Source organism: Falco punctatus (genome assembly GCF_963210335.1).
Source record: "Falco punctatus genome assembly, chromosome: Z".
NCBI classification, from domain to species: domain Eukaryota; kingdom Metazoa; phylum Chordata; class Aves; order Falconiformes; family Falconidae; genus Falco; species Falco punctatus.
The window spans coordinates 43,967,378-43,986,736 of NC_137586.1; the positions used below are offsets into that span (position 1 = coordinate 43,967,378).

General features: G+C 43.8%; 1 protein-coding gene across 1 annotated transcript in view; it reads left to right on the forward strand.

Moving 5' to 3' along the window:
* The window catches only part of NTRK2 (neurotrophic receptor tyrosine kinase 2), a 224,270-nt gene extending 205,783 nt beyond the window's left edge, over nt 1–18,487 (forward strand). Inside the window, exons 16-17 of the mRNA XM_080372754.1 lie at nt 4,222–4,380; nt 5,247–18,487. Coding sequence (XP_080228880.1) covers nt 4,222–4,380; nt 5,247–5,432 — 345 coding nt within the window. The 3' untranslated portion in view covers nt 5,433–18,487. The remainder of the gene's footprint in view (nt 1–4,221; nt 4,381–5,246) is intronic.
* Nucleotides 18,488–19,359: the final 872 nt, after the last annotated feature.

A 19,359-nucleotide genomic window follows, 5' to 3' on the forward strand; every position in this document is an offset into this window, starting at 1 on the left:
AAGAGGCCAAACTCCTGAAGTTCAGGTTAGTGATCTTGCTGTGCGCCCTCCTTGCTGCCCTAAGGATCTGAATGCCACCATTTCATGGTCAGTCCAGCCAAGGCTGCCCTTAGGCTTCACTTTCCACACCAGACTCTCTTTGTTGGTGACAACAAGGTCCAGCATGACAATTCTCCTTGTTGGCTCCTCTAGAAGTTGGAGAAGTAAGTTATCATCAACACATTCCAAGAACCTTCTGGACTGCCTAGGCCCTGGTGTGTTGTCCCTCCAATAGATGTCAGGTTGGTTGAAGTCCCCCATGAGGACCAGGGCTTGTGAAGTTGAGGAGGGACCTATGTGCCTATAGAGGGCTTCATCCACTCACTCTTTCTGGTTAGGTGGCCTGTAGCAGACCCTCACTATAATGTCACATGTCCCTGCCCTCCCTTTAATCCACCCATAAATTCTTGGTCAGCTCCTCATCATCCCCAGATGGAGCTCCATGCACTCCAGCTGGTTGCTGACATAGAGGGTGATATCCCCTCCTCTTTTCCCCTGCCTGTCCTTCCTAAAGAGCTTGTGTCCTTCTATCCCAAGACTCCAGTGATAAGAGTCATCCCACCATGTCTCTGTGATGCCAGTAAGACCCTTCCCCTGCAGGTGTGTGCACATCTCTAACTCCTGTTTATTCCCCAAGCTACATGTGTTTGCACAGAGGCATTTAAGTTGGGCCCCCAATGAACCTGTCTCAACTGCCTGGAGTGGCTGGAATTCCCTTGTGCTGCTCTTCAGGTGCTCTGCTGCTGCCCTGTGATCCCTCTCCGGGCTCTGGGCATCTGTTGCTGGCACTGGTACCAAACTGGTCGGAGTGGGATGGACTGAGGTTTCCCTCCCACAGCACCTCTAGTTTAAAGCCCTCTTCACCAGCTTGGCAAGTGACCAAAGGTGCTTTTCCCCTTCTCTGTCAGGTGGACCCCATCACCCCCAGCAGACCAGGGTTCTCAGAGAGAGCCCCATGGTCTAAGTAGCCAAACCCCTGGCTGTGGCACCAGTCCCGCAATCAGCTGTTGATTTGCCAGGTTTGGCTGCTCCTTTCAAGCACCTTCCATTTGACTGGGAGCACTGAGGAAAAACAACCTGTGCTCCGGAGTCTCTTACTCCCACTCCCAGAGCTCTGTAATCATTTTTGGTGCACCTTAGACTGCTCCTGGCTGTATCATTGGTGCCCACACGAAACAACAACAGCGGATAATAGTCAGTGAGCTGTATGAGGCTTGGTAGTCTCTTGGTGAGATCCCTGATACAAGCCCCTGGTAAGCAGTAGACCTCTCTAGAGAGTGCGTGTAGTTGGTTTGCATGGCAAGGTTTTGGTAGCTAGAGTGGCTTCTGTGAGAATCTGCTAGAAGCTTCTCCTATGTTCAATAGGGCCAGTGCCAGCCAGCTCCAAGAGGGACCTGCCACTTGGCCAAGGCCAAGTCCATCAGAGATGGTGGTAGCACCTCTGGAATAATGTATTTAAGAAGGGGGGAAGAGGGTAGGAGGAGCACCTGTGAAACCAATTGCAGCAGAAGAGAGTGAGACTATGTGACAACAACAACTGTGCGGACACCAATGTCATTGAAGAAGGGGCAGGAGGTGCTCCAGGCACCAGAGCAGAGTTTCCCCAGCAGCCAGTGGTGAAGCCCACGGTGAGGCAGGCTGTGCTCCTGCAGCCCATGGAGGGCCCCATGCTGGTGCAAGTGGATGCCCAAAGGAGGCTGTGACCCATGGGAAGCTTGTGCTGATGCAGGTTTGCTGGCGGGACTTACAAACCCACGGAGAGAAGAGCTCACATTGAAACAGGATTGCTGGCAGAACTTGTGACCCCACAAGGGACCCACACTTGAGCAGCCTGTGCCTGAAGGGCTGCACCCCGTGGAAGGCACCCATGCGGGAGCGGTCTGTGAAGGACTGCAGCCTGTGGGAAGGACTCATGTTGGAGAAGTTAGTTAATGGAGAGCTGTCTCCTGGGGACCCCATGCTGGAGCAGCAGAAGAGTGTGAGGAGGAAGGAGTTGCAGAGACAGAATGTGATGAACTGACCATAACCCCCATTCCCCATCCCCCTGCGTGGCTCAGGGGGAGGAGGTAGAGAATTTGAGAGTGATGATGAGCCTGGGAAGAAGGGAGTGGTAGCGGGAAGTTGTTAAAAGATTTGGGTTTATTTCTCATTATCCTGCTCTGATCTGAATGGTAATAAATTAAACTAATTCCCCCAAGTCAAGTCTGTTTTGCCCATGACAGTAATTGGTGAGTTATGTCTCCCTGGCCTTATCTCAGCCCATGAGCTTTTAATTATATTTTCTCTCCCCTGACCACTTGAGGAGGGAAGTTATAGAGTGGCTTTGGTGGGCAACTGGCATCCAGCCAAGGTCAAACTACACAGTGCATCAGGTCAGCAGGTGGAAGCCTCCATACCTCTGAGAAGAGAGTTGCCTACTACTCTCAACCCTTGCTTTTTCTTAGTTGTGCTGGTTATTACACAACAGGCAGGTCAGGCTGCCTTGCTCAGCTTCAGCACCCTTCCTGATGTGACAGGTCTCTCCTTTTCAGTTGGCCGAGCAGCAAAGCAGTTCTGCAAGGGCACCTCAGGCTCTGGGGGAAGTCTCTTCCTCCTGCAGGTCCTTGATGTTACAGTCTTCCATTCTTCTGCATTATCGGCCCCCTCCCCTCTGTGTGTGGCCATGGGGGAGTTTTTCACTGCCTGGCTGTGGGCTGTGAGTCCACTGCAGACTGCACTTGGGACCAGCTGTCAGCTCCTTCTCAGCCTCCCTGATGTTACGCAGCCTTCTCGCCACCTCCTGCAGCTCAGCCACCTGCTGCAGGAGGTCCTCCATCTGGGCACGGTCTTGCAGGCAGGTCTGCTGCCTGTCCCTGCCCCAGGAGAAAGGTGTGGGCACGTCCTGCAGCCCGAGGCCTGCACTGCAGCCTCTCCCTTCAGCAGCTCTGTCTGGGTGGAGGCATCAGCCACCACTGGGGTAGATGGTGCAGACCCTACAGCCAGAGCTGCAGCCTTGGGTCTGAGATGAGCGCCCACCATTCTGCCGTGAGAGTCAGGTAGGATGAGTGCCCCTGATCTGTGCCATAGACACAGAGCAGTGCCCGCTGCTGCGTTATACGTACATCAAGTCTCTCACTCGGCCAGCGGAATGCCCCTCCTTGGCAGCAGTGCCCCCCGTGCTGCTGCCACACCATGCCCTGTTTGTCGGCTCTGGTCCCAGCACTCCAGCTCCAGGGCGCTCCCTCGGGCTGCCCTTTGTGGGTGGGGGGTATAGCTATATCACAGTATCTCAGCAGTTACGCTATTTTAAAAGTACTTGAGTGTATTTCTTTATTGATGTTATCCAGTCAGAAGGGGATGTATCAGGAACAAAAAATTGTTTAGAAACTGGAAATAAGAGATATATATTTTTTTAATTTAAAGTAAGGCTAGGAAACCTATTTTTGAGGAAGTATAGCATTTTGGGGAAAACGAAAAATGTTCCAAGAGACTTTCAGAAAGGCATTCCTTTAGTGAAAGACCCCATTCAACATAAGTTGATTTAGGATAGGGGTCCATATCTTACAAGTTCTTTATTATCAAAAGAATATTATGAAAAGGCTGAATTATTTTTTAAAGCTGTGTAGGACTGGGTGGTTAATGTGGAACAAAATAATTTGATGCATTAACTTTGGAAATTATCAGCAGAAAAGACCATTGCTTTAATTCACTCAAAATTAGGATACAGATCCTGGTCATACTGTGTCATGCAGCCAGACCACTGTGTCTTCTTGGATTTCAGTTGATGTCGCTGAATTTCTAGGAGAGTCATCAATGCAGATTTCATTTAATGAATCTTTTTTAGTTTACTGAGTGTTAAAATGAAGAGTAAAATTGGGCTAATTTAAAGTGGGTTGGTAGGCTAAATTAATTAATAATTTTATAGACCTTTCTGTTCCATGGGTGTGCCAAGTAAATGTTAAAGATGAGTTTGCACTTCAGAAATAATGTATTTAGAGATTCTTTTGAGAAACCTATCATGTTAGTGACTGTTGTTGCAGGGAGAGAAGTTTGGACCATGAATCCCTAGTTCTTAAGAGCTCCTCAGGGTCAATGGTATCAGGTGGGAAAAAAAGGAGCTATGGATTCCCCTTGTTTAATGCCTTGATACTCTTCCTTGTGAGGGTCTGGACAAATTATTTCTGACTCATTTGTTTTTTTCAGGTTGGGGGTCACACCATGCTGCCCATTCGTTGGATGCCTCCAGAGAGTATCATGTACAGGAAGTTCACCACAGAAAGCGATGTCTGGAGCCTGGGGGTTGTGTTATGGGAAATCTTTACCTACGGCAAACAGCCATGGTATCAGCTCTCAAACAATGAGGTGTGTGTAATACATTCTCAAACTGCTTTGGGAAGGCTGGCACATTAACTCTTGGTGTATCTTCTCTGGGCAGCCACAAATTTATTTAGTAAAGGCAACCCCACCCACCCCCGACCCACCCCCGATATCAGGTATTCATGGTATTGTCACGAACTTTGTGGTTGAATTTCTTCCTTTTCACCATTTTCTCCACAGTGTGGATGGAGTTGTCCAAGCAGAACTATACCAGTTGGTATTTAGCTTTTTGCTTTGTATAGGATAGTCTGCTCTGGGTATTGGGAAAGACCATGAGGCAATGAGAGGAGCCTAGCTGTCTCCTGAACAGGCGATTTCATTTCCATATCATACATGTCATTGTTGCAAAGTGGTTGTCCAAAACCATTATTGAGCAGATTGAAGTAATCTGGAGATGTCTTGATTTCCAGGCAGTCACAAGTAACCCTTTCCAGAGACTAGCCACAGTGATACTCATAAGTTTAAGGAGGGAAGGAGGGAGAGGCACTGACAGTCTGTGTGAGCAGGGTGAAAACTTGGCCTGCCTCTGAGATGAGGTGAGGTTGGTAGGTGGTTAGAGGGAGGAGGTTTAGGATTACTTCCTGGCTACCATTCCTTCATGAGTGGAAGGGGCAGCATGTGTGAACATAACATCAGTAAACCTCTTGCTCCTTGACAACTTACATTACAGTGATTTTTCCAGATCGCATTTGGCTGCTGGTGTGTCTGCCTAGAAATGCAGCCCTTGGCAGAGCTGGCTGGGTGACTGCCACCAGTGAGGCTGCAGTGGCAATTAGCAGTTACCCCTTCCATAGATGACCCCCACATCATTGATACAGCTGTGCTGATCCTTTCCTTGTGATTTCTCCTAGGTGATTGAGTGCATCACTCAGGGCCGAGTCCTGCAGCGACCTCGCACATGCCCGAAGGAAGTGTATGACTTGATGCTGGGCTGTTGGCAACGGGAACCTCACATGAGGCTCAACATCAAAGAAATCCATTCCCTTCTCCAGAACTTGGCCAAGGCATCTCCAGTCTACTTGGATATTTTAGGCTAAAGTCTCCTAGCATTTCTTCTTGTGGGCTGTGGGGATGAATGTGTTCAACAGCCGCTGAACTCCATTAAAATGTGTTCTTAACTTTGACAGTATTAATGACAAAGTTGCGGAGAAGCTTTCAAAGGGCAAGCAATGTGCACTTCTCCATCTGTAGACACAGTATTGACTTTTTAGACATTACTGAGATGTATCTGCTTTCTCTCTCTCACTCTATCTCTCTTTCTGTTTCTATTTTTTTTTCTTTTCTCCTGTCTTTCTTATCAATTTGGCTTCTGCATTATTGTAACTCTGCATAGACAAAGGCCTTAAATACCCGATCTGTTATATCAGCAGACTCTTCAGTTTGCCCACCACAACTAACAATGCCTTGTTGTATTCATGCCTTTGATGTGGATGAAAAAAAGGGAAAAATATATTTGACTCGAACTTTGTGATTTCTGCTGTACAGCTACTGGGAGTTTCTATGGATTCACCTCAATATTTTTTGCTTCAGCATGTGGGTGGAAAAAGAAGACTGGTGTTCTCTACATGAAGCATGTTCCTTGCGGAGATAAAGCCAGATGGAAAGAAGACAGTGTTGTGTGATACACTATCTGGAGGAACTAGGGGATCAGATGGCATCCAACCCCACAAAAAAACACTGAAACGATTTGATCGAAGGCAAGAGGGGATTTAGCACTTTCCCTGAAGAGTCTTTCTGAGGACTAAAGGGATTGTTCAAGGAGGTGCTTTGCCAGCACTTTTTATTGCCAGACACAAGTGAAAGGGGAAAAGATGCTGCTTTTACTGCACACAATTACTTTACAACATGATAAACTAAACACATGCCCTGATTTTGTCTTCTGGTAGGATACTGTCATGCCACTGGTATAAAAATGTTCTCCAGCTAGTCTTTTTAATAAAGGCTGAAGCTAGGCTTACTAATGTACGGTATTAATTTCAGGTTCACATGTTGAAATTAAGGATTTTGATAAGATAGGACAAGCTATAGGTGCTGAGACAGGTGTATCATATACTGTGCTTGTCCAGCAGTATATTCCTTCCTTCCTCAATCCTTTTTTTTTTTCCTGAACCATGCAAGCAAAACTGTGCATAGTCGATTAATGCCCTTTGTGCAGAAACTATCACTCATCTTGTAGTACACCCTGGTAGGCATAGCGAACTCATAACAATGTAACTTTTATTTCATTAGAAGGGGCTAATGGAGGACATTAGCCGTGTTAAAATGCCTTTACAATGTTACAGATACAATAGACTGATATAACATCAATAATCTAAAGCACGGAGATCACTAGTTATGTTTGAGCCATGGCAGGGGATAGAAATCTCTAGAGAAAACAAATTACTCTGAGGTTATGGCTTACTATTCAGAGTGCAAAGACCCTGAGCTCAGCGCCGTGTTTGTATTGGTACTAGTGCTGTCATTACCACCATCCACTCTTTCTTAAATGACTCATTTTTGGTTTGATTGGCATTGTATGTGTACAACATTTGCATGGCCACTGTGTTGATGACAGTTGCATGGGCATACCTGTTATTTTTCGAACTGGAAGTTGATGATTTCAAATTTAGAGTTAGGATTATTTTTAATATGAATTCTTACAATGAAAACCTACCTTACCTATTCTATTCCTCAAGACTTTTGCCTCCCTCTGTGAGGGGGCGTTACTGCAAAAAAGTGATCTTTCTTTCTGTTTTCTCTTTTTGTTATTTCTTATTGATATGAGCCAGATCAAAATAATCCTTCATCTTTGTGTTGGGGATATTTTATTTAATAAATTAAGCGTTTTATTTTTGTAAGTGTTCCCATAGCACATTTAACATATAATTTGCTGGCGTATATTATTTATTGAGGCACTTTAAGTTTTTCCTTCAGAAGCTTTTAGAGCTAGCTTATAAAGATTCTGAATATTTTCAAAAGAAAACAGTTCACTGGACACTGATGAAGTTTCACCCTTCTCAATGTCATTGAAAAGGCAGCATTACAAATAAACATGACAGTGTAACTATAAAGCCATACTCAGTATTTCTTTAATAAACTAGATGTTATTTCTTAACCGCTACTGAACTGGGAACACACAAAAAGCCAGAGGAAGATTCCTACAAAATAGGCCTTAAGATTTTATCTAGACTGTCTTGGAAGTTCACACAGAAAGCTAGATAAAGACTGAGCATCCAGTGAAACCCATTCTCTTGAGAACCTGAATGTTGTGTTTTAAAGGAATTTGAAATTGATTTTTGAAACAACAGTGGTGGAAAAGAAAGGTGTCAGAGTCCGCTCTTACTGTGCAATGGGAGGAGGCTGCAGGTGATGGAGGGGGGTGCTGAGTTTCTGCCTGCTGTATTCTGTTGTAGTTTCTTATGAGCTGAAGAAAAAGGCATCTGAGATGCTTCTTCTACTGGAAAGCAGGCTCCAGCCTGAAAGCAAACAGGTGGGTTTTGTAAGCACTGAAAGAATGTATACCAAAAAAAAAACAAACCACAAAACCCTGAAAATGTGCTTAGTGGCATCTTCTTTTTGATTTACTAGTGAGACTATTAGAGTCATTTCAGAGAATAAATAGTGTTACAATGCATTGTGCAATAACATAGCAGTATGTTAAACTTCTAAAGGACCAAATGTTCTACAGAGCCACCGGTATGGATAACCTTGACCTATATCATTAATGTTCTTGATAGTGCATAAATTGTGTAATCACAGTAGACAAGCTATAAACTGTAGCTATACATAGTTTGTGTTTGTTTATTAAAAGGTGGCTAAGTGTAGCAGAATGATCAGAGAAGAGGAAGAAATATGTTCAAATCACAGTGAAGGGTGAGTATATGTGCATATTCATCATGCTTGCACTGTCAGCTAGGTCGCGTACACTGAGTAAATATGACAATCAGGCTCATTTAAAAAGTTTATGGACTGTGAAGCTATGAACTGATCAGATATATAATATATATTATATATGTGTGTTTGCGTATGGCATATATACACACACAGAGCATATACATGTATGCCTATGTTGTATTTTATTTATATATGTGCAGACATGCATGCACATTATGTATGGGCTGTGTGTATATGTATAAATTTACATACACCTACATTATTACAAATTATGATTAGAGTGCTACTAATAAATTGATAAAGTCTGCTGAGTAACCAAAATATTTTTTCTTTTGATATTTCTTTTTCTATGTTTGTAAGATTCAACTTTTTAACTGGTGTGCAGCAGAGGCAGTGCTAGAATGCCAGAGATACAACAAGCACTTTTCTTGCCCCAATGATTGCATAAAAACATTTCTTCCGTTCCCATCTCACTTGTTGATTTCTTACAATGAAATGAACAGACAGGCTTCCAAGCTTGGAAAAGGGTTTGGTTTACTGTCATTCCTGGGTTTGTGCTATTGTTGTTTTATTGTCCTAGAATAACAGTGCAACTCCATTAGCATTTTATACTCGTCTGCAGTAACAAAATAATTCCAAGAATGTGCTGGACTATTCAGACTGCAACACGACTTGTAGGACAACGAGAATGCCAAAATTCAGCAGTAATAATAGCAGCATTTGCCACGCTTTGTCCTTCACTCTCAATAGAGCTGCAGAACCCAGAACTGGCCATGGAGAACAGACACTTACAAAGCAGCAGCAACCCATGATGCATGATGGAGTGTACCCTTCTAAAAGGACTTCATTCATTTTGATTTGTAAACCAATATCTCTATACATTGTCTACAGTTAAATAATTAACTGCCTTTTTTTGTTTGTTTTTTTCTTGCTATTTCTGTAACAATTTCCTTCTTTCCCTTTTCTGTTCTTTACTTTTCTCCTTCTTTCCTTCTTTTCTTTTTTCTTTCCTCTCTTGCCCTCTCTGTACTCTTCCCCACCTTTCTGAGAGATTTTTTTTTGTTGTTGTGGTTGATGTAGACTTTTACAAAACACTTTAAAAATGAATTGAATAACCCAATAGAATTGTTAGGTCACTGGATGACTAAGGTATAATGCATATGTGTTAGAACAAGTCTGTGTCTGAGTTGTTGCAGCCTGTAACTGGATTTCAAATACTGCTATAAAATGTGAGGGAAGGGAGTAGGGAGGGGCTGGGGAATAGGTTGGGGCTTCTAATCAGAGATGGAGGTTTTGATAGCACAGGAAGTTGTATTTTCTTGTTGTGAGGGCTGGGATGAACCACTGCTGCTTTGAATCAAAAGGTCCTTTAGAGCCTTAGTTAAAACACCTTTATTTGGGTGGGGTGGGGGGTGTGCTACATTAATCACAAGTATGAAGAAAAAAAATATCTACATGTTGCAGGGAAAACACTGTGAATTTCACAATAACAACCAAGTGACTATTTTGCCATCTTTTAAACATACATCTCAGGAGAAGAAGTGGGAAATGATGGGTGTGTTATTTTTCCGTCTATGCATTCTAGACCAGGTCTGTGGGGGTTTTTTGTTTGCTTGTAGAAGGTTTTGGGTGATGACCGGCTGGTATTTTATAAAAACTGACTCCTTTGGGCAAGGACAACAGAAGCTGCTAGTAGTGAGGCCATTTGATTGGAATATGTGCAAAAACGGAGATGAAATCGAATCTTTCCGGAGGCCTGTATCTCACAGCTTCTATGTACCTTTCTGTAACTTAAAGAAAAGCAGCTAAGAATGTTTTATATAGAAGTAATTTAATTCAACATTGATGTTTAATTGAATCACTAATAGAGAGAGAATAAATTAATTAAATATTTGTCCCAGCCCTGCTTTCCACCTATATTTTATGTATATATATATTTCTAGATATCGCTCTCTTTGTCACTTAAGGTAAAGAGGAAGATATCTACATATAAATATAAATCTTTATATTGTCACCAAAATGTGACCTGGTGTGTAGAACTATCTTTCTCCTTTCTTTTTTCTTTTTCTTTTTTTTTCTAATGTGATGTCTCTGTGGAAATATTTAGTGGTTCTTGTTTTGCAGTTTGTTATAACAAGTCATTGCTTTAGAACTTTCATTGCATCTTGGCTGATTTCAAAGTGATGCCTAGGTATCAGTGTTAAAAGTTTTGTTTGTGAATCATGTGACCAGCTTCTCTCAACATGACATGGAAAGTCTCTTGTATTGCAGTGTATTTAATAAAAATGATGTCTTACAATAAACAATGTCATCCAAAAGAAAGGTAAAATTATTGCTTAAAAAAACATAAAAATTTCATGAAGTATTGTGTGCTAATTTCTTTTGTTTGTATGCCTTTTTAAACTCCTTTCTTTTTGAAAAGGATGAACTTAAGGAACAGTTCAGTATGCTTACAAACATGACATATTTGTACTCTAAAACTCTGAATAAAAAGCAGGTCACTGAGCTCATAGTTGATGAAAGAGAAGACCCGTAGTAAAAGGGCAGAGGGTTATCCAATCTGAATGTGATGACAGTCTTTTTTTATTCTTTGTTTTCCAAATGAAGATCCTATTTGAATGCTTGTTCATTTGGGAAGCTATCTTAGCGAATACCTGTTTATCTTCTAGCAGAAACAGACCTTCAGATATTTTCTGGCTTTTGCTAAGTGTTCCTCAAATCACAGCCCCATTAAAAATGTAGTTTGTTCTTTTTAACTCATGAATAACTAGAATGAATATATTGTGAACAAATATACCATTAAATCCAAGTCCTTGAAGAACATAATTAAGATTCAGAATGCAGAGTACTTAAGCATCCAAAGGAAGGTTCAGCAACTTGATTAAAGATCCCTCCACAAGCTATTGATCTAAACCAAGCTGTTCAAGGTTCGAGTAAAACAATATGGGAGCCACTTTATGACTGTGTCTGCTTCCTTCTGCCAAGAGACTTCTCTGAGATTAGACAAGCTGGCTACAAGCATTCAAAAGGTCAAAGGAAAACCATCCACCGAGAAGAAGCCTCAGGATGAAGTTTGTCCAAAGCTATGAAAATCCTGGAACCACAATGAAGAGGTTTGTCGGCAGTTCCTGTTCATCCAGTGACTGAAAACTGCCTTACCTGCTTTCATGAATCTGTATGCCTTCCAGACCGGTGGGTTGCATTGCCATCCTGAAATGAAACACCTCACTGCAGACAACTGATTGCAATACAGTCTGGCAGCAGTGAGACCTGCAGAAACTCCGAGCGCCAAGCCCCTGTACCCACTGCCCTGTGGTCCCAGCAGCAGGGGCGTAACAGCCTGCACACCGTCCCCACCATCCTTTTCCCCAGGGATTTTTAAAGCCAGGAGCACATAGCAGCAGCAGGGACTGGACATTGCCATTTGTCATGGCTGCTTTGTATCATGAGATATGAAGCCAGATGAGCTAGCAGGGCTCGTGCACACTGTATTTTTGCAGCATTGCAACAGGGCATGTTGATTGTTCCTTTCCTGTGCAGCACAGCACTCCCCCCACCCTGAGAGTACAGCTTGAGCTTCCTCTCCCCAGCATCCCTCCCACCTCCCATAGCTTCTTCCCAGCTCATCCCAAACTTCCCTGTGCCCTTGGGCAGGCAGGAGGTGTTGATACGTTGATACCCTTGCTCATCTGTGGTGGAGGGAGCAAGAGTTTTTGTGTATTTCCCTGCCTTGCCCACCTGGGTGCATGCAACCCAGCAGCGTGCACCATGTCACAGAGCAGAGGCCCAACTTAAAAAGTAATGACTGGTGCCATTTTTATTGCCTTCTGTTCACTGCAACTGTCAGGGTAAAGGCTGCGCAGGGGGCTTTCAGAAGACCTCTTAATGAGGCTGATGAGCTTCCTGATGCTCCAAAATGTGTCAGACTTGGTAGCTTGTTTAAGGTCACTGGTTTCTGCCACAAGGTGCACAACCAGCCAAGCACACTCCTATTTGCTGCTCAGTGACAGCCTTGCAGCAGCCAAAGACCTGTCGGCACATCCTGCACGTTCTTTCCGCATAAAACCCACAGAGAGCTGTGAAATACCTAACAGGCCAGGAAGGGATACGCAACACAAGTCCTGTGCCTGCTTCTGGTGAGGCTCAACAAACTTACTCGATTTAATGATGAAGAAGTCTTTGCACTAAATGCTTCATATAACTGGAGTATCAATCATCTTGATCACTTTATTATTTTAAAAGTGATTCACAGTGCTCATTGATTACTCCCGTTAGTGTTTTTAATAGCCATAATAATTTATTTTTAAATCAGTGAGAAAATTTATGTTACAAAGAAGAATGATGGCCCTAGAAAGGATGAAAAAAAAAATTTGGAAGTCATTAGGACAAGGTCAGGCTTGACTCTACTAAAGCACCTCACAGGTTATCTTACCAAAGCAGCTTATTAACACTTGTCATAAACCATAGGTTCTGACAGGCAAGACTTCATGCAAGAAAGAAAAATATTTGAAGTAATCACCTGAAGAATCACCCAACTCATTTCTATGCTAAGGGCCCTGTGCTTTGAATGCTTGAGGATAGTTTTATCTGCACAACAAGCATGGAGTTCCTTCAGCAACTCCTGCCTTTTGAGAGTTGAAGATTTTAGGGCTTGGGTCTATTTTTATACAATGAAGAATACTAACAAAAAAGACCATAAGCAGAACAAGAGAGGTGTGGGGAAAACAGTTGCTTTACCTTCTTGAGCTGATAGTCACATCATGCAAAAATATGTACCATCACAAATTATCATGATTTGAGCTAAAACTCAACCTAGACCAGGGATTAATGACATTCAAAAAAGCTTTTGCTTTTTCTGGCTGCGGTCTGTATTAAATGTTTTGCAAGGAAAGAAGAGATGGACAGGAGAAGATCACAGAGTAAGTGAGAAAACCCTTGTTTAAAATGGGATGTAAATATTAGATGTGTACTGTCTGACCTTGAAGACAAATAAAACAGACACTTGTTAAATTATTTACACATATTTTGAGCACTTCTGATAGAGAAGTTTCTAAGCCTAGTAGTGCTTTGTTATGATACAATGAGTGCTAGTCTTATGGAAGGTCCAGATCTGCACTCTATTATCTTCATTTTTTTTTTTTTAAACAGTTCATTTGAATACATAAAAACTATAAAAACGGATAGTGCTGTTCACTGTGTCACAGCACAGGGCAGAGCCAGCTCCAGGTTTAATTAATCTCTTTTTGTCAGCTAGCTCAGTTAGAAATTGTTTGGAATGAAAAAGTAATTTATTGATTAGTGGAGAGTGGGAATATTAACATAGGTAAGTCCCAGGGCAGGCTCCTGCCCAGGGTAAGCCAAGTCCTTCTCTGTAGTTGGGGCTGCAACAGGAATGGCAAGGCATTTAGCACCTTCTTGTTCACAGTCAGAAACCAATTTATAACTGGTTTGTGATAGCTGGCCAAAGGGTAAAAAATCTCTCTAGGGCATCTTTTTGTATGCCCTTCTAGCCAGTGCTACCAGCCCTGATCTTGGGTAACATTTAAATTGAAACTTATTTCTTCCCCAGCAGGCATTATGAGGGCAGAGATTTTTGATTCGGCAGAGGTGATCACCTTCACCCTCAGAGCAGTTTCTTGCTGGTTGGTTTTCACACCTGTAAGTGTACTTTAATATCTGGTGCCCTGATACTACAGAGACAGCAGATACCATGAATATGTGGGAGGGTAGATGAGCAGTATTTATCGTCCATGCAATAGAGAGGAGAGAAAACCTGTAAGTGGGTAGGGAGCCAGCCCAGCCTGCAAAGCTGACAAGAGCTGAACTTGTGGTCTCCAGCCCCTAAGCCAGGGGTCCTCAAACTACAGCCCGCGGGCTGAGTACAGCCCCCCAGGGTCCTCAATCCGGCCCCCGGTATTTACAGACCCCCCTGCCCCCTCCCTGCCGGGGGTTGAGGGGGGGAAACCAAGCAGCCGCAGATGGCTGCCTGCCACTGCATCCGCGCGCCGGCCCCCTGGTTAAAAAGTTTGAGGACCCCTGCCCTAAGCAGTGCCGAGAGGCCCATGGTATCTAATGAGGAGCAACGCGGGAAAGTCTTCTCAGCATGCTCATGTCTCACCCCCCCAGAAACAAATGTTTCCCCTCTCATCTCATAGCCCACAGTATGTGAGGGATAGACCAGCTGCAGGATGGGTGTCCCCACAGGGGAGAGCTCAGCCTTGGCCCTCAGGCTATGAGGCTTTTGGGGAGAGTCCTGGCAAGCAGCAAGTTTCTTGTCCCCGAGTGTCTGCATTGACTGGTTTTCTGTATGTCCACTCCTGATGGAGGTGATGGGCATGATTCCCCTTTGCTAAAAGATGCTGTGTCCAATCTGACAATAAGCATATTGTCCATCTGTAATGGGTTGGTGCAGTCCTATGGGATGCTTGTGGGGGTGGCGTGACCTGTCTCCAGTGTGAGCAGGGTGCTTGTGGCTGTGGACAGCCTGCAGCCTGTAATCCTCCTCAGCTCTTTCCTGCAGCCTCTGGAGCATCCCGGGACTGACACTGGAGAGCAAGAAGGAGAAAGCACACTTCACCGAGGCAGGCAAGGGGCTGAGCATGGGCTTGGACTTAGACAAGTGGGAACAGGCGTTAATCATCGTGACAGGAATCACTTGTCATCCTGTTCATCACCAATACCCCCCACAGAGCTGCCCACACTCCCATCTCCATGCATTACCTTGGCATTAGAGCACACAGCCAGCAAGTGGCATGGCTGCAAGTGCTGCAGAGCTGCCCACCTTGGCACAGGCTGGTGCTGGTGACCATGGCAGATATCCTCAGGAGTACACTCTCCATTTTGGGTGGACCTGCTGGCTGAGGGGTGCCATTCATTGCCACTTAGGTGGCCCCATGTTGTCTGCCATGCAGAGGCCTGGCGACTGGGCTTGCTCTTGTGTCTTGACCTGTATCTTGAGCTATTTTTTGGGTGCCTTGAACAGCTGCTTGCCTGGCCCCCAGCATGCATCTTGTAGCAGAGAATCAGCTGGATCCCAGTCCTGTGCCAGCAGGAGATGAGCTCCCGGGCCCCAGCCACTCACTTTCTCTGTGAGAGGCACTGTCTGATGTCTCCCTGGCACAGCAGCTGATCAATCACCCAGTGGAGTAACTTTAGTGATATTGAGATTGAAACACCAAGGTACCTGTCCTGGTTTTATTGCATCAATTAAATCTGCTCACAAGGGGAGAACCTTGTCCTTGGAGGCACACGCAATCACATCACCTTTCACTCACACGCCTCATCCAGGTGACCCCCTGGATGGCACCAGCAGTATTTGCACCTGTGTGCCTTGCCCTTGCCAGCTCTGGGTGCACCCTCCTTGGCCCCACATATTCCCACCACTGCTCTTGCTGAAGTCGGTTTTGTGAGCCAGCACACAGGTGCATGGACAAACCCACTGCAGCACAGGGAGGGGCGCACAAAGAGGCAGTCCTGTGCTCTTCACACAAGCCACTGGTGCATTTTGCTTTTGCTGCAGATGATCACTAGTTATAAAACCTGCTTTTTGTTCATCGGGTGATTTTTTTACAGCACCTAAGTTAGTCTATTAACAGCACTGCTGACATCCCCATCTATAATTAACATTTCAAGAAAAATCACGGACGGGAACGGCAAGTCTTTAGGATACAAAATTAGGCAAACACATGGATCTCATATCCCCTGCTCCCCTCTCCTACCTCATTCCCAAACATGGGGGTTTTGGCACAGTCTGTCTTCAAGTTCCTCCAAGCTGTTACACAAGAAGGTACCTGTAAACAACCCATTGCAAACTCTGGGTATCTCTTTCTGCTTAAGGGGTTTTCTTGCACTGCTTTATGATTTGTGGAATTATGTTGACAAATGTCATTATCACGAGTCATTTTTAGCAACTCAGGATCTAAAGAGGGTTGGATAAGGGAAAGCAGATGGAGAGTAAACACAGTGCCTCCAGTACCGCAGAGGCCACTGAATAAATATGCACTTTGCTTGGTTAAAATAACGGTTATTGGCAGTAAGTGGTGTTGGGTTTTTTTCACCAGTGGGGGACTAATCACTCTGGCAAGAGCTAGGTGCTTTGCAAGCTGTTCCAGCACTCTTTAGGCTCGCCTTGTGTAGTACAACCAAACTCACTGAATTCCATACTAAACAACCAGGTAGGGATCAGTGAAGTCTGCAATGTCAAACTGATACCGCAAGTCACGCTGTTTTCCCAGGGTGTGCAAAATCCTATTGCGCCATCATACATGCTGCTTAGCGATTATTTTCAGGCTAGATTTGCTGCTAAACACCTACTTCTGAACGTGACTCAGGGCAGGGTTCAAAGATGGCTTTCCCAATCCAGAATGGTACATAAGGCAAATTCAGCTGCCAGCTCTTTTTGGACCAAGTCAGCTTTAAGAAAATCCAAAATGCAGCCAATGGACATGAAAAATTTTAATTTCAAGTCTGTGGCACCAACACACCTAATGTGGGTCTCACCACGATTAGCAGTATACAACTGCAGAGCTGGTGGTGGCAAGGACATAAACCCCAGACCAGCAGAGAGGAAGGGCTGTGTCATGAGCAATGAGGATGTCTCCTGGGACCCTGCCCAGGGATCAAACTCTGCTGTTATTTTGCTTTTCAGAGGTCAAAACCTGTAGTGCTCAGGGAAGCAGTTATGTTGAGAAAAGACTTGGGAAGGGATTAGATAGTCTCATGCCAGACCAAGACACCGAACCAGGGCCAGCCCCAAAACCCTAAAATCAACAGTCTGTAGCAGTACCTTGAAATGGTAGCAAACCAAACCAAAAACAAAAAGTAAAGTGAGAACAACAGTAGTAGTGAAAAGCAGCAAAGTGCACCTGGTGTTACATTCATCTTTCCAGCCGTATCACCGATGGCACTGAATAAGGTCATCTGATCAAGGTAACCCTTCTGTGATGTTATTTTATCTTTAAAACATGCCAGTGATTAAATCTATGGGCAGCTGCCATCTTGGAAACTAATCCAGCACAGATGTGTTGTGTTTTACATTAAAGTCAGTGCCAGCTGCCACCTTGCCTCCTTTCTTGCCCCACAGTCAGCGATTCCTCAGTGAACAGGACACTTGACAAGAGACAGACATGCCAGTTTGTTTCCTAGTGATGCTTTGGTAAAGGTAATGCTGGCAGCCTTCATCTCACTGGCTACCGAAGTTCAGTTTCTGCATCTTCCATTTCTGCTCTGACATAAAGCCTTTGTCAAGAAAGACAAGTTACCATGGCAGTGCCTCTAAAATAGAACAAATCCAACATACATCAATACCTGTACAATAAATACAATAGAGTACTACTTATAATGCATTATTCTGCATTCACTGGGTAGTAATTTGTGCAGAGGGCTGCAACTAACTCCTTTTCATTTAATTATGGGAAAGCAATTCTTCAAATCGGAAATGCTCTGTGCTTGGGAAGGAACAGAGCAGAACCCCTAAGTGATTAAAAAGACAGAGCTCCGGTTGCTAAATTAGAGCTGCTAACGAGATTGTTCTTCATGGAGAGGCTGATCGCTGATCTATCTCCCCCTGACTGTACTGAGCACTGGATCAGGTCCACACTTTCAGAGAAGTGCAGGCTTCTAAGGCGTTTTAACAAGTCTGTGTTTTATTTTGCTGGAGATGATGGTTGGTATTCCTGGTTGCTGCAGCCAGGGGCAAGCATCTCGGCAGGTCAGGACACGTGGCTGTAAGCCAGGCAGAGGGAGCTCAGCCAGGTTCCCTTCCTCAAAATGGAAGGTATTCAAAGACAACTAGAAAACCAGCTATATTTACACGAGTGTGAGACCAATGCTATGACATGATGTGTTTCCCACCAAGGCATGGGTCTTCCTGGTCTGGGTTGCACATCACAGTTGTGTCAGGACACCAGGAAAAGCTCACAGAAAATGCCCATCTTTGGATATCTCCTCAAGCAATAGGATAACTGGTCTGCACAGGTGCCTCAGACTGGAGTATATGACCCAGTACGGGGTCTTCCAGCCTTGTTACTCTGTGCTGGGAAGTCTTTGCATCCCACTTGATTGCCTCTGACAACCCAAGGCTTTCATGTTAGAAATGTTCTTTGCAAGCCAGTCCAGACCAAGCTGTTATTTTGCTATGCTTAGTTGAGCATTATAAATTTTATTTTATTTTATTTTATTTTATTTTATTTTATTTTATTTTATTTTATTTTATTTTATTTTATTTTATTTTATTTTATTTTTAAAGAAGACTTTTTGTATTATGCTTTGGCACTTTTAGAAATCCAGATAACCAGATTTTCTGGTCCAGTGGTTTGCTGTTTTACTTGACACTGAGCAGTAGAAAGTCTGTAATGAGTATCAATGAGGAAACTTTTCCCTCCCCCCAGAAATAAATCTTAAAACTTCCTGTGATGCAATGGAGAAGACTTGCAACAGGTGAATTTATGTGCAGATGCTCCAACGCCAGTCTAAATTATTTGACTGAACAAGCATGGGGATGTTGTTCAACAAATTTTCTAGTCATTTCTTCATTCCTCATTTAAGCAACGGTTGTGCTGATGTTAACAAACCTGCATAACCTTGTCATCCTGAAGACAGGGCAATTTTCCCGGCAGTACTTTTGAACCCAATTAGTTCTCTTGTATTCACAGTGAATAACATTTACTGTTGCCTATGGTACCACTGAATGAGATCTGCATGCCAGTGTTGCAAGGGCCTCTGCCTCTGGCATCTTCACCAATACCTGCCACAGCAGTATGCTTGAGGAAAGATTGCGTTGTCATGTGCTTCCTTCCATTGTTACAACAGTTCATGCAGTTAGGAGTGCAGTTTGGTAGACATTTTTGAACTGCTGCAACATAGTCATGATATTCAATAAAAACACCCCTGATTTATAGAAAGGATTTTAAATAAATCAATATGTGAAAGCAGTATCAGTGATGCTCTTAAATTGTTTCTCAGCATCAAGACAATACTATCTTTTACTTGCTAGTGTTAAAAAAATGCATTATTTCAGAGAAACATTTTAGTCACTTATGCAGTTGTATAACATAGCAAAAAACCAGCAGCTATCTGAAATACAGCAGAACA